At 34.7% G+C, this 15,910-nt stretch overlaps 1 protein-coding gene across 1 annotated transcript; it reads left to right on the forward strand.

The window, feature by feature from the left end:
- The first annotated feature begins 284 nt into the window (after positions 1-284).
- On the forward strand, positions 285-5,614 carry ETG1 (E2F target protein 1 (ETG1)). The gene is made up of 13 exons (XM_022887292.2): positions 285-603; positions 750-857; positions 1,059-1,187; positions 1,624-1,668; positions 2,416-2,535; positions 2,657-2,815; positions 3,159-3,233; positions 3,373-3,480; positions 3,614-3,816; positions 3,936-4,071; positions 4,303-4,530; positions 5,081-5,148; positions 5,229-5,614. Exons 1-13 carry the CDS (start codon positions 310-312, stop codon positions 5,341-5,343), a joined length of 1,788 nt encoding a protein of 595 aa, XP_022743027.2. The 5' UTR covers positions 285-309; the 3' UTR covers positions 5,344-5,614.
- Positions 5,615-15,910: the final 10,296 nt, after the last annotated feature.

Below are 15,910 nucleotides of genomic sequence, written 5' to 3' on the forward strand. Positions count from 1 at the left end.
GAGTACTAATTTAACAATTTCAAACCAAGCAAAGAAGGCAGGCTGTAGGCCCGATTAGTAGGGTATTAGACCAACTTGAATCTCCCACTGATCAGACCTCTAGCCCATATTCCTTCTTCATTTGGTCAAAGTACTGGGCCAGAGTCAAATATTTGGGCCGTAAACCATGTTCCTTAGGGCTACGACGTTATTCTCAGTCATACGCAGCCGAAATGGCGGGAAGAACTGGCGGGAAATGCTACCTACCTCTCACTTATAGCGCGGGAAGTGAGGAAGTGTCAAACGAATCGATCAATCAGAGAGAGAAAGATGGGAGGTCCACCGTACGATTGCATGGCGAACCCACTGGGAGCCGTCCGGTTGACATTTGAGAAGGCGATAGGGTCTGGATCTCTGACCCAGACCCATCCCTTAGCCTTTGACGGCAAGGACTGGGGTGCCCTAGACCTCTTCCGCCACTTCCTCTTCCAGGAATCGGGACTCTCTCAGGTGCCCATCCTTAATTCTAAGACTATGAGATGGGTTCAGCCCAACAGTCTTGTACGTTACCGGGGCATGATTCAGGACATGTTGGGAAATGAATTCTATGTTGGTGCTTACAAGGTAGTAAGTTTCCATTTCTTTTTTTCATATTTTTAGCTCTAAAGTTTTGTCTTTTCTTTTTCTTTTTCTTTTTTTGTTGTACTCTTTTTTAAGAATGTGAAATTAATTGTTTTTCTTTTGTTTCTCTTTTCTGTTGCTAAATAAAGGATGGGAATTTATGGAGGACCAACAAGTTCATGGATGTTTCTCAATATCCAATGGGAACCCCTCCTGATATGTGTGTTTGGGAACGCCGTTTGCTCTACTGTGTTCCTGTCAGTTCTATTCTTCTACTATTTTTTTTTAAAGGTTTTGGTAGTTAATGATAGTGTTTTATTTGTTAACCGGTTGATAGGACATTCATGGTTTTAAGTTCTTATTTTTTTCTATTAAATGGGTACATACTGTGCAATTGGAACATGGTTTTACTCCATTGTCTTATTGTTCATTGGTTGCGATCATATTCTTTTATTTAGGTTCCAGGACAGAGTTCATGGACTGAACCTTCTTGTGAAATGGAACCTAATCGAGGCATGGATTGGTCATCCCAAAACAGGGAGAAGCGGCGTAGGATGGATGATGAAGATGCCGACCCCTTGGATTTGGTTGGTCCTGCTCCCCTTACTATTTATCTATTCATTTCCTTGTTCATCATTTACTATTTATCTATTCATTTCATTGTTCATCATTCTCCCAACTGCATGGCCTAACCATGTCACACAATCATAAAAATAGGATAGTCTTCATGCTTTGTGTTCTATGAAAATGAGGTGATGGTCTTGCCTTCAGTTTGTGTTTGATTTTGCCATAAAGTAGTTAGGATTTAGATTATAAATTTGTTTAGGTGGGCTGTTCTATACTAAGGGGTATGGTACGTTAAAAGTAGTTATTTGGTTAGAACATGCTTATAAATTTTTTGGGCCTTCTTAATGTGCTTAGAACTCCTCAAGAACAATGCCTAGTTCTTTGGTTCCTGTAGTATTGTGTTTTAATGCATTTGCAGTTTACCGAACTTAACCTAGATGCTATATCTAATTACAGGTTCCTGATGATGAGATTAAAAGCTCTCCAATTACCAAGAAGATGGTAAGAAGAGCTACGTGAAATTTTAAGTTTCATTGTTGTTGAGAACCAAGAAATATCTTAGCTTCTGAGATTAAACACTGTAGAGATGTTATTTGGTTTTGCTTGATCCTTGGAGCTCTTAAAGATTGCCGCATTCAACTGTATACCGTGTTGTCATTATTGCTGTTGTGGGAGCAGTATGCCTTGATACCATATTCTCTGTACATTATTAGTTGCCATGAATGACCCCATGAAATTGGCATGCTATTTTTCTTGAAGCCAAATTCTTAAGAGATTCAGGACCATCCGAAAACCTTCCGAAACCTGTAGAAATATTTCTATAACTTCACATATTTTTCACATAGCTTCACTTTTTGCATTTTACTGTCTTATCAAATTAATTGTCAGGGATTTCCTAAAATATTCAAACATGCAAATTTCTTTGATCTGAATTTAGTTATGGAAAGAATAAAAAAATATTGGGTTTTTGGTATATTTGTGCTTGAAATTGGTTTGTTTGACAATATTTTGCCACATCAGCTTATTAAGTGAATTTTATTTAAGCCAAATCTGAGTTCAATTGCCACATCAAGCAAAACTACAATTGGAGGCTAAAATAAACATTGTTTGAACGTATGAGGGGTATTTTGGAGTTGTTCGTTGAATATTGGCTCCTTTTTTTCTTTTTTTTCTTAATGTTATCTTTACATCCTACTTCATAAGGAAGATTTTCCTAATAAGATTTTGTTTTTTTTTGCTTTTTGCTAGAGAGAAGATGGATTTCCTTCCCCTTCACCAGAGTCTAGGGATTCTAAAACTGCAAGCTCTTCTTCCAGCATGAGTACATTTCAATACGTCGACAAAGATAACCTTCCTTGCCTTGTAAAGGTAAATGATTTCATGTCATTTTTCCAATATACATCCAGATATACTGAAATAATCTATAGATGACTGAGTTTATTCTTCCTGTTTTAACCAAGGTTGATTATTTTCTATATTGATAATGCAGATATATGATTCTCCAGAGTCAGAGTTGAAGCTAAATGATGTTTTTGAGTTTATTGGGGTCCTCACTGTTGATTCAGAGCTTGCAGTTGAGAAGGATGATAATGATGAGTTATCCAATAGTTTCTATGATGATGCACTGGTCCATTTGCCCCCTAATAAGGTATTATCTGTTTCCAGCTGCGAAACATTTGTGGCTTCATTACCAGGACAGATTGTTTTAGGTCAACTAATTCTTTAATGACAGATCAGTTCAAAATTTTGTTAATATTATTAATGAAAATGTAGTTTTTTAGACTAAATTATTGAATAAATGACCACTCTGAAAATACTCCACACTCTCAAACTACCTGTATTTGTTTTATCACAATTATTTTTATGGTCAAGTTTTTTGTAGCTTAACTGCTTTCTGAATGGCTTGCAGTAAAGAAATGGTTTGATTTCTTTTGTGTTGTCTGGTTCAAGATATGTTTAAGTAATTTTTTTCCAATTCTTTCCTGTTGTAGGTCCCACGCTTGCACTGTCTTGTACATAGGAAGCTTGCAGTCCATGACTTTCTGCAGAGCTCCCCAATAATGGAGGTAAATTGCTGGAGAAGTTATGATTTCTGCATTTTTCTACCTCATGCTGACAAGTTTGCAGTTCAATTCTCTATTGGCTTCTCTTATGCTTCTTCATCTTTCATTTCTCACTTTTAATCTTTCATTCTTCCTGCCAAAGCCACATTTGGTGAAAGAGATAAGGGAAGCTCTGTTCAGGCATCTTACAACTGTTCTTGGAAATGACGAGGTAGCTGCTCATTTCATGTTGTTGCATCTTCTGTCCAAGGTAATGGTTTCCTCCATAATTATCATTTTATTTTCTTGTATATGATGCTGGGTGGAAGCCACTTGTATTCACTCATTCCCTCCTAAATTCTTTCTATTAACTCTTCGCTACAATAATAAGACTGATTGGACAGGTTCATGCTCGTGTAGATGATGTTGCTGTGGGGAAGCTGTCACTAAATCTAATGGGTTTAAGCAAAGAAAGTGCGACTGTGTTTGGCACTCGACTTAGCCAAGCTTTCAAAAGCCTCTTACCATTCACGCATCTCATACCTCTCACACTGGAATATCTGAATACTGCCTCTCTTGCCCCGAAAAAGGATTATCAAGAAAACAGGTATCCTTATTCATATTCCTGTAACTAGGGAAAGTTACTGCCAGCAATCACTGTGAAAGCAACTAGCAACGATCAATTTCTTAGTAATTATTGATAGCTTCACAATGTTAATGTTGCAGATTGATTCCCGGAGTTCTGCAGCTGCCTGAGGGCTCACACATAATGGTTGATGAAACCCAACTAGAATCAGGAAGCCTCAGCTCTATTGGAATTGAGAATACAAAGTCGCTGAAAAATCTAATGGAGTTTCAGAAAGTAAGCTGCCACTGGGTTTGTTGAACCCTGTTTGCATGTTTGTGCATAGATCTACAAGATCAAGGAAGATTTCAGAAATTTAATGAGCATATTGGAAAATTGTGCTTGGTTTATTTATTTCAAGCAGTTGAAATATTGCAACTCTTTTCCCCTAAAGCTACAATTATACTAGGGAAATTCTGCTTTGACCTCAGTTGAAGTTGACTCACTCGAAATGTACCTTGTTTTCAGGTGGAGTATGACTTTCAGTACTATAAAATGGAAATGGCAGCAGATGTCCAGTTACTTATTTTCTCTGAGGGGAAATCTAACATTGTTCCTGCTGATGTCGTTGTACCTTTTCAGCCATCTTCTCTCGAATCCTTTGAGATACCAGTTGCAGAAGCACTGGAAGCTTGGAGATGGTACTTGGCAACTGTTAGATTATTACCGCATTCCATTGGGTCAGAAATGCAGAAGGTATGAATTAGATTTGACTAGATTTCTTCTAGCATGCTATTCTGCCAATACAGTTTTACCATGTACAGTTGTTGGCTGAACACTTGCACCACTGTGACATTTTAGAAAGTTTGCCCTGATTTATGAAATTTTATCAAATTATAAATTCACACGTCACCCATAGTCAACCTCTCAATACCCACTTTTGTAGTGTCTTATACTAAGTTTTAAGAGTTTTTCTTTTCTTTTAAGTTTCATGAATGGACTGATAGTATGTAATGAATCTTTCAAGTCATGTTAAAGTGATGTATTCATTTTGCTAGGTTATAAAAGGTGGATCGTTAGTATCATAACTTAATATCTTCATGTAATGATCTGTTTATGTTATTGAGCATTTGATCCTTGTTGATGGTTTTGATCAATTAAATTCAGTTTGTGACAAGGGATCTTTCTGGCATTGCTTATATTCTTGCATAAGAATTTTTTTTTCTTTTGGTTTTATATTTTGAAGGGACGTCTCAGCCTCTCAGGGTATTTTATGATTCCTTTTTTCATGGATGTTTACTCACAGGTGGTAGAAGATGACTTGGTTGCAGCAAGACAAGCAGATCGGAGCTTGGGCAGTCGAGATTTCAGCCGGTTAGTAACAGGTTTTGATTATATAATATTCAATCCTCGCAGTTGCAATGAGCTTAGATAATTTTTTTTATTATTTGTAGGTGGCTGACAATGGCCCGCTTGGTATCCTCAAGTTTTGGAGAAACCTGTCTGTCATTGGAACACTGGCAAATGGTCAAGGAATTGGAGAGGCTGAGGAGGGAGAGGCTCAAGTAGAATCCAAGTCACCAGGTCGGAAATAAGGGTTTTAGCTTGATGCTTGTTATTTTTCTTAATCATGAGCAATTTTTGTTCTTTTCTTGCCCCAAAGGTCATGAAAAAGCGGTTTGTTGAAAAGGACTGAGCAGAATCGTTAATTTTATAAAAATGTTGACGCATTGCGAAAACCAGAATAACAAACATTGAGTTTCTGATGCATCATTTGTGGTCTACCACCTTTTTGAAGTATGTTAATCAATCAAACTGATCACCGGATCTTTAGCATGAATTGTAACTGCTGGTCTTTCTAGATTCTTAGAACTGAATGCGACGAATCTTCTCAAGCCCACTTATGGTGAACTGCGAAAAGAGGCTCAGGTTGGCATAAACTAAAATATGCAGCTTCCAATCCCACCTCACTGCGTGGGCATCTGCAATATCAAGTCCAATTTCTAATTTTGGCCCTGTAATTGTAAGCTTTTGATTACACCCACTTTCAGGTGAGAACCGGTTCGGAATCCAACAATGGATCTCCTTTGATCTTAAGCAAAGCAAAAAATAGGTGAAAAACTAGGTACTCAAAGTAAAACAAACTAGACCTATCATCTTGGGAACTTTTTCTTCATTAAAGCTTCTTAAACACACATTTCACCATCCTTATCTTGTTTTTTATTTCCTAACCCTAAATCAAGCACCATATTAACTTGAGTAACAATTTCAATGTCCCCAAATCATGTTTCCCAATTTCAATGTCCCCAAATCATGTTTCCCAGCCGCAGGTCACAACTATCTTTCCCTTCCACCTCTCTCTCTTCTTTTTAGCTAAAACATCCAAAAACACCATTAACAATTGGTGTCTTCTGTTGGAAAAGATAGGCATGTCTTACTAGGTATATTCCTTTGAGACTCTAACTCCAACCATTTATACTTTTACTCAACCTACAGTTGCTACTAAGATAACATCATTTTTACCAATCTTTTCTCAAATTTATAACCAAATTTTCCTACATCAAGCACTACATTAAGTATCGAAACGTGCCCCAGAGTAACAACTCCAATGTCCCCAAATCAACAACTCCAATGTCCTCAAATCATGTTTTCCAATTGCAGGTCACATCTATCTTTCCCTTCCACCTCTCTCTCTTCCTTTTAGCTAAGACATCCAAAAACACCATTAACAATTGGTGTTTTCTGTTGGAAACGATAAGCATGTCTTACTAGGCATATTCCTTTGAGACTCTTAACTCCTATCATTAATACGTTTACTCAACCTACAGCTGTTACTAAGGTAACATCATTTTTACCAATCTCTTCTCAAATTCATAACCAAATTTTCCTACTTGGAATTCCCCATTCCCTAACAATTGGCTTTCATTAAATGCTTGGGCAACACAACCTTTAAGCTTTTATCAGAAGTTAATGGGAGTTTTATCTTTGAATGTCACATTGACACCACAATTTATCCATACCATTGTGCCTAAACCTTTAAACCTTGTTCCTCAATTACCCACAACACATATCCTTTCATCACAGCCCATTTATGTTAGTTTGTGGCCAAACGTTCCCTCTGTAACTTCCATTTACATGTCTCACTCCTAAAGCCATAAATCCCAAAATATCAAACTGGCATGCAACCTTCCCCAGACTTTAACCAAGCCCTTATGGCTTTAATACAATTATTAAATTCCCAAGTGGCCATTCAACAAAGATTACACCAACAATACCAGTAGGCTACATAACAGCCTTTCCAAGAAAGAGCCCATTTTAGAGAAAGTTTAGCTTTTTTCCTTTAGGGAACACCACCACCACTACAAAACTTAACTCATCTTGAAGAAACCTACCCATAAACAATACATGATAGCACCCATTGTCACGATCATACTGCATAAAACCCAACACTAAACCAAACACATGCAAACCTTAACCTAGAAAATGATCTAGTCATGCAAGTTACTACTTTGCATAATAAGCTAACCAACTTGATAAAAAAGAAAAATAAGGATTTCAAGTGCCTCGAGGATGATCATAACCCTCTTACCCTTATTATCAGACAAGTTGACACCCATCTTTCCTCAAACTACCAAAAAACACCCATAATGGGACCATTGACCTAGAGGATCACTTAGACTACTTTAGAACCTTTATAGACTTGCACAATGTTTTTTGATGTAATGAAATGCAGGGCTTTTCTCACCACCTTGGATGGAAGAACCAGGATATAGTTCTATTTTATGGCCCCTGCCATTATAGGTAGTTTTGATGCCCTTAAAAGAGAGTTTTTGACACATTTATAAAGTAATAAGGCTATTGTACGCTCTTCTTTAAGCTTGTTGGCCATAAAGCAAAAACTTGAAGAAACTTTATGGTAATACTTGAAAAGGTTTAACACCCCCATTTTGGAGATCAAAGATCTTAACATTTAATGGGCCATCCAGGCCTTTACCTCTTGGTAAGGCATGACTATTTAAGATATTCTTTAACAAAAAACAAATCAAAATAGTTGTACCAAAGACTTAGAAATTTGTCAAGTCTAAAAAGATTAGGGTTGTTGATATGGTTGAGCAATATGAACAACATCAGGAACATCTATGGGGAAAGAACAAGAAGATTGATACATTGAGCCAGCAGTTTCATGATAATCATCAAACTCATAGCTAGCAAAAAAAAGAAACTAGCACAACAACAATAATAATAATAAAAACTCTCAAATACAATCCAACCAATATTAAAACTAAAACAGAACCCTAAATGCCATCACACTACCTCTAATGCCCCACCCAAAGAAATAACCAAGTGAAACCCCCAGCTAGGCACCTATATAACCAACCCTCATAAAATAGACATTACATTTACCATGAAACTAGGGGCACTTCATTGATAAGTGCATAGCTTTCCAAAATGAGATTGAAAGACTGGAGAGCATGATAAATGCCCAAACTAAACTCCAAACTAATAACCCCTTAACCTTTCAAAATTATGAAGCATCTAATTACCAATAAGGTGAGAGCTCGTCCTACCACATTAAAGAGGTCCATTAAGAGAAAGCTGGGAGTAAATGCCCAATTCATGGTATTATTCATGTTATTGTGGGGGCCACTGAAGATTGGAAAAATAGTAAATCCAAGCGCAAGTAACATTTATGCAGTATAATGGCCATTAGTGTTGCAACTAAGAAATAGAAAATTGAGAACTAACAAGTGCAATTCTCAAAGGATAATACTAACATCCTGATTGATAATGGTACTGACCCTATAGTGGTTATAGCAACACTAACCAACTACTAAGTGCAATGAATATTAGTTGACAGTGATAGCATAATGGATTTATTCAATATCAAGCCTTCAAGCAAATGGGATTTGCATATGGAGATTTAAAGGCCATTATGGCCAATATTTAGGTTTGTCAATAACCCATTATAGTGAAAGGGTCTATCACTTTACCAATTATGATGGGAGTGGTTGATCAATCTTTTACTTATAATATTATTTTTGGCAAGCCATTGATGATAAAGGCCAATATGGTGACTGTCATTTATTGTTTAAAGGTTAAATTTCTTATGTTTACTATAGTAGGATACATAAAAACAAATTAGGTGACAGCTTACCAATGCCACTTTTTAAGCCTTCAACTTACCTAGAAGCTAGAACAAGAATCAAACCACCAACCCATCCTCACCTTTGCACACAAAAGACCTCAAAACACATTCTACCCCATTAGTCTATGTCATAATCCCAGCCTTAGCCTAGACTTTGAGCGTTGATAACTTGGATGCATAGAATGAAAATAGGGAATACATGGTTTATCCTATCGAGCAAACTATACCTGTCCAATTTTACCCATCAAACCCATACCTTACCACTTAAACAGGTTCTTTGTTGGATGCTAAGGTAAAAAATATGTTGTATAGATTGTTCTAAAAGAATGCTAATGTCTTTGTGTGGTCTGCAACAGACATTACTAGCATTGATGAACATGTTATTACTCTTCACTTGAACATAAACTTGACTACTAAACCGATTAAGTGAAAAAAGTAAAAGTTCACTCCTAAATGAATCCAAGCAGTGAGGAAAGAATTGGATAAATTGCTGGCAGCTGAGTATATTAGGGAAGTCAAGTATCCTAATTAGCTTGCCAATGTGGTTATGGTGAAGAAAGCCAATAATAAGTGGAGAATGTATGTATACTTCAATGATTTGAATAAGGTGTGCCCAAAAAATAGTTTCCCTTTACCTTCAATGGATAGATTAGTGAACTCTTTTATGATCCACAAGTATTTGAGTTTTATGGATGCACTGTCAGGGTACAATTAGATTAAGTTAGCAAGGGTGGATTAGGAAAAAATATCTTTCATCACTAAAGATGGTTTATTTTGCTACACAGTGATTTTTTTTAGTTGAAAAATATATAGGGCATATACCATAGACTAGTGTATAAGATTTAAAGAGCAGATTGGTCAAACTTTATAGGTTTATATAGATGATACATTGTTTAAAAGTTTTTCATTGGAATAACATATTTGAGATTTAACAAAAGCATTTGCCATTTTTAGAAAGTATAATATGAGGTTAAATCATACCAAGACTACATTTGGTGTGGAGTTAAGGAAAGTTTCTAGGCTTTATGGTTTTCAACAAAGGTATAGAGGCAAACCTTGAGAAGGTGACAACTATCTTGGACATGAATTCTCTAAGAACTACTAAAAAAATGCAGAGATTGACAAGGTGAGTATAGCCTTTAATAGATTTGTGTCTAAGTTGGTAGATAAATGTTTACCATTTTTTAAAGTTCTTCAAAGTGTAACAAGATTTAAATGGGATGAGCAATGTCAAAAAGCATTTGAAGAACTTAAGTAGTATTTCAACTTGCCAACTTTACTCATTAACCCTAGTCTTGACGAGCCTTTGTATGTATACCTGGTAGCTTCTAATGAAACAGTGGCAGTAATGTTGGTAAAAGAAGGCAATTGAAACCAAGTAACAGTGTATTATGTTAGTAGGGCCTTCTAAAATGTAAAGGTTAATTATACAATGTTAGAAAAGATAGCTTTCGTGCTAGTCATGATAGCTCACTAATTGAGATAGTATTTCTAAACACACACCATAATTGTTCTAATAGACTAGCTACTCAAAGAAGTTTTACACAAAATAGACACTTTAGGAAGAATGACAAAGTAGAGTGTCAAATTTAGCAAATTCCATATTGAGTACAGGCCAAGAAAAACCATTAAGGCTCAAGCTTTACCAAACTTCCTTGTCGAGTGTTCTTTCACACTCGAGGTAGAATCCTAATGGTAAAGCACTGTAAAACCTCCCTAGTTTCAACTTGACCTTGGCCTACAAATCCAAAACCTCAAACTGAACAAATCCAAATAGAACTACAAAAAAAAAAAAAAATAGAGATAGATCAACCAATTGAACCCTTACACCATCCTTCAGATTATTCAACATCTTTTAATGGTGAGCCCTTTGCCAGAATTCACATGATTGTTATATGTGGATGGTTCATTAGAAAAATATGGCTCTAGCATTAAAATTTTGTTACTAAGCCCAAAAGAGCATAAGTGATAGTATGTATTGTCTTTTAATTTTTCTATCTCTAATAACATAATTTAGTATGATGCTTTAACTATAGGACTAGAATTAGAAGCAGGTCTAAATATTAAAAACTTAATCATCTATACAGACTCACAGTTGGTTTCTCTTCAAATGAAGGGCAAGTATTAAGTCCAGAACCCCATGCTCGTCAAATACCATGCAATCATATGCCAACTAAGTCAGTCATTCACCTCAATAACCTTATAGTAGGTTCATTGTGCTAACAATTTCTTGTCTAAATTAGTAGCATTTATTAAAACCAAAGAGCGTGGGAAGATTTTATTAAAGTATATGGTGTTTACACCCAATTATTTGCAAACCCCATTCATTTTTTGCATAAAAGAAAAAAAATAGTTAGATGATCCCTATTAAAGGGTACCTTAAAGAGGGTACAAAAAAGATTAGTATGGTTTGTAGTAATGGGAGATAATTTATCAAGAAAGTCTTTTTAGCCTTTTCCTTAAATATGTCTCTCTTTCTGAACTAGAATATATTTTTAGGAAAATTCATGAAGAGGTATGTGGCAAGCTAGTTTTAAGATAGTGTTGTTACTGGCCCACAATGAGAAAAGTATGCAATGGAATTGATTAAAGAGTGTGATAAGTGTCAAGCATTTGCTAAAATCCCTAATAGCTAGTAGAAGCTCTCAATCAGATTTTTAGTCCATGGCTATTTACACAGTTAGGTATTAATATTCTGAGACCATTCCTATAGTGATTGCCTAAAAAATATTTCATGATAGTGGTCTATAACTATTTCATGAAATAGGTAGAGGTAGAACCAATGCCACTATCATGGTCAAAATAGTAAAAGACTTCGCCTGAAAGTATACTATTTATAGGTTTGATCTTCTTCACACCATTGTGGCAAATAATTGAACACAATTTCAAGTTGACAAATTGATATAGTTATTCTAAAACTTTAAAGTGGCTTTAGTACATAGTTCAGTGACTCATCCCCAAACAAATAGGCAAGTAGAATCCATGAATTAAAAAATTCTAACTGCCTTAAAAAAAGTTAGACATAGCAAAAGAGGCATAGGTAGAGGAAACCCTCGATATATTTTGGGTGATCAAAATCATAGATCATTTATTCATGGAAGAAATGCCCTTCACATTGATGTATGGGATGAAAATAGTTATACCTATGGAAATAGGTGTAACACACTCAAAACAACACATTTTGACTCTAGTCAGAATGAAAAAGCTTTAAGAGGTAATTTAGATCTATTACAAGAAACTAAGGATTTAGCTAAAGTTAAAATAGTTGCCAGAGCACAATAAGTTGCCAAGTATTACAATTCTAGAGTTAAGCATAAACACTTCTAAGTTGGTGATCTAGTATTAAAAAATTACGAAGGCAATAAATCTATGAGTGAAAAGAAAAAGATGCCATCTAACTGGGAAGGACCATATAGAATTGCAATCATTATTGGGTTTTGAGCATATAGACTAAAGGACATGGAAGGCAAACTTGGAATGTTGCTCATTTAAAAAAATACTACATATAATTAGGTCTTTTACATTCTTACAATATTTTTGAATTTTAATGTTTACTTTGTAGTACCTATATATTTTAAAATGAATATTTTAGTTTAATTACCTTTGCTTGTAAGTAACTTTGTATAAGAAATATCTTAACAAAGATGGATGGCATTTTATTCCTTTTTTCAAAATTTTATCTCTCAATAAAAGCTAAATGCCATTTTCTATTATGTTAAGGCATGTGGGTTAACATAGTTCCTATTTCCTGCCAACACATTCAATGGGCTTTGCGCACTATTTTCTATCACATTATGGCATATAGGTTAACATAGTTCTCACTTCTTGCAAATATGTTTAATGTGCCCTGTGTGCCATTTTCTATGGCGTTAAAGCATACGAGTTAACACAGTTGCCACTTCTTACCAATACGTTCAATGAGCCCTGCATGCTATTTTCAATTGTGTTAAGACATTTAGGTTAACACAATTTTCACTTCCTACCAATACATTTAACGTGCCTTTTGTGCCATTTTCTATTACGTTAAGTCCCCTGTGCCATTTTTTATTATGTTAAGGCATATGGGTAAATACCATTCCCACTTCCTACCAACATACTCAACATGCCTTACGTATCATTTTCTATTGCATTAAGGCATATAGGTTAACATAGTTCTCACTTTTTGCCAACACACTCAATGTGCCCCTAACACCTTTAAATTTTATGTTAAAACTCTATGCCAATCACCCAATATGCCTTGGGCATCTTTATCTATTGCATTAAGGCTTCACGCCAACATGTTGAATATGTCAGGCTCGAAGTTAACACGCGCAATGTGCCTTTGGCACTTTCATCTCTTGTGTTAAGGCTCTATGCCAATATGCCTAATGTGCCCCTACCACATCTACTTATTACGTTAAGGCTTTCTAGACAACACGTCTAATACGCCCCATGCATTACTTTTCAATCTCATCAAAATCAACCTCACACTAATCTAGCTAAACTAAGGCTTACACACCAAAATTTAGACAACAAATCAATTGTCTCACAGCAAGGTATTTTTTATTATTTTTAACAAGCTATTTATCTTCATTATCACATTTAAGTGTCTATAAAGCAATCCTTACCGTTATTGATTTATTATTCCTATAATCGTTAAGGTTAGTTAATAAGCTATATCATTAAGTATTGAATTCTATCTTCTTGATGAAGAAAAGTTTAGTTCACAGTTTTTATTTATGTTACCTTATTACATTTTATGAAATAACTTGATTCATTACATGCGAATTTTACTATGTTGATCACATATTCTAGTTCAACTTACATGAGTCTTTGAAATTTAATCGCTTTGCTCAATGTCCCACATCTCTACTAATTTATTCTTTACTAAAAACCAATATCTATAATATCAATATATTTGAACAAGGTTTGAACTTGGCCAAATTATTATGCTAAGTTATAATTAAACAGTTCACTTGAATGACTTGGCTAGTTTCTTCATTTTTATCTTAGTCAAATTTTGCAAGCAAATGATGGCCAAATCCTATAAATAATGGTCTTTAGATTATATTATCAGTCAACATTACAATGATTAAGAGCAATACGATCAGATGAGACAAGGATAATGAGAAATTCATTTCATTGATAATTGAAAAATGTATACATGATTATTGAAAAATACAATACTATAAACATAAAAAGACACCTTACTAAACATAAAGAGACTATGATTGGCCAACCACTTGAAGATAAGGATTAGATTGATCTTTTAGCATTTGAATAGAATTCAATCTTGTGTAATCCTAATCTCTTATAGTTGAACCTATGCCTATAAATATGCAAGGTCTCTTCACTTGTAAATCATGCCTCACTTCACATTGTTCTTATTCTTTTCTAATTCTTTTAGTCTTTAATGTTCTTTTAGTTTTTTGTTATAGGCTTAGGTGATAGATTTGCTGATACAAGATTGTTTCTAGATTCTTCAATACAATTTTTAGTTTTCTCAAAAGCTTTATTTCTTCTTTTATTTTCTGTTTCGCAACATTGTTTTAGATCTAAGTTTAAGCGATCACTCTTTTTTCTCATTCAAGTTTTGATTATATACATGCAATCTTGTTTTCTTTCTTTCATGCAATACAAGTTTTGGCCAACCTTAATTTCTCATTGTTTCTAAATTTCAATTCTTATTTTCTTTAGATCTAGTTTCAGCCACAATCTATTGCTTACCAAGTGATAGTTGGTTGAGTAAGATCTAAGCCTATATTGTTTTCAATCTTTCTTTTTCTTTATTTTGCAAATCACTCTTATTTTTCATTCGTTTAGATATAAGAGCCTAAATTGTCACCTTTCGTAATTGAATCCACCCAACAATCAATTTTATAATCCTTGTGGGATGATACTTTTACTCTCATCACTTTATTAATTGATCATGAATTGTGCACTTGTAAATATTACAGAAATAAGCAATCAAGTTTTGGCACCGTTATTGGGGATTATAGGCGATGCTTTAGTTCAATATTAATAAAGATCTCTACTATTTTGTAATTTAAACATTTTTTAGTTTATTTGCACTAATATGTTCTTTTTTCTTTTTTGTTTGTTAAGTTTTTATTGCAGTGAGGCCAGAACCTTAGGGATTATCTTGAGCCATTGTTTGATTATTCTTACATCCATTTGCCATTCCAAAATCTTAGACTATGAAGCACTAATGAAAGGTATAATGAAGACCTTTTTACATGCATAACCTTACAGTAAGCACTTTAGTTGAAAAAGTAGATACACTTGACAGAAGCTGTAATCATAGTCATGTGCATTTAGACCAAAGCCTATTTGATAATTTTCATATCAATGATAAAGAATACTTTAGTGATAAGTATCGAGATAACCAAGCCTACCATTATTTAAATACTTACACTCAAGATGGGGAAATCATCTTAGTTACCTATGGGAACATAGTCAAGAGCTGTCATCCACGTATACCCTATATATCCTCATTTTTCTCCACCATATAATCCACCCCAATAAATGAAGTTAAGTTTCAAAAAGATGTTGACCCAATTGATGCAAGCCAATAATGCAACCATTCAAAGCCAAATTGCATCAATAAAAAACCTTGAAATCTAAATAGGTCAACTAACTCAAGCCATAGCCAATTGACCTTTAGGAACCTTGCTTAGCAATACCAAGTCCAATTTTAAAAAATAAGGCAATAAGGCATGCAATGATTCGTACTCCTATAGGGAAGAAAAGACCTATTTTTTTAAAAATGAAAATAACTTGATGGATGAGCTTGTAGTGGTGAATTTATCTAGTTTTGTGAAAGTATCTGAGAAGAAAAAAGTTAAAGAAGAAGAGGATGAGAAGGAATATATGGATTTTACAAGGGAAGATAAAAAACTCATCTTAATGGAAAAAACACTTTTGAAAAATATAGAACCTAAAGTAGAAGACAAAAATGATGATATAAAGGAAAAGTATGAGATTGAAAAATGCCTCCAAGAAAAAAATCCC

The sequence above is a fragment of the Durio zibethinus genome, chromosome 14 (genome assembly GCF_047325235.1).
Source record: "Durio zibethinus cultivar Kanyao isolate XHJ-2024 chromosome 14, ASM4732523v1, whole genome shotgun sequence".
Classification (NCBI taxonomy): domain Eukaryota; kingdom Viridiplantae; phylum Streptophyta; class Magnoliopsida; order Malvales; family Malvaceae; genus Durio; species Durio zibethinus.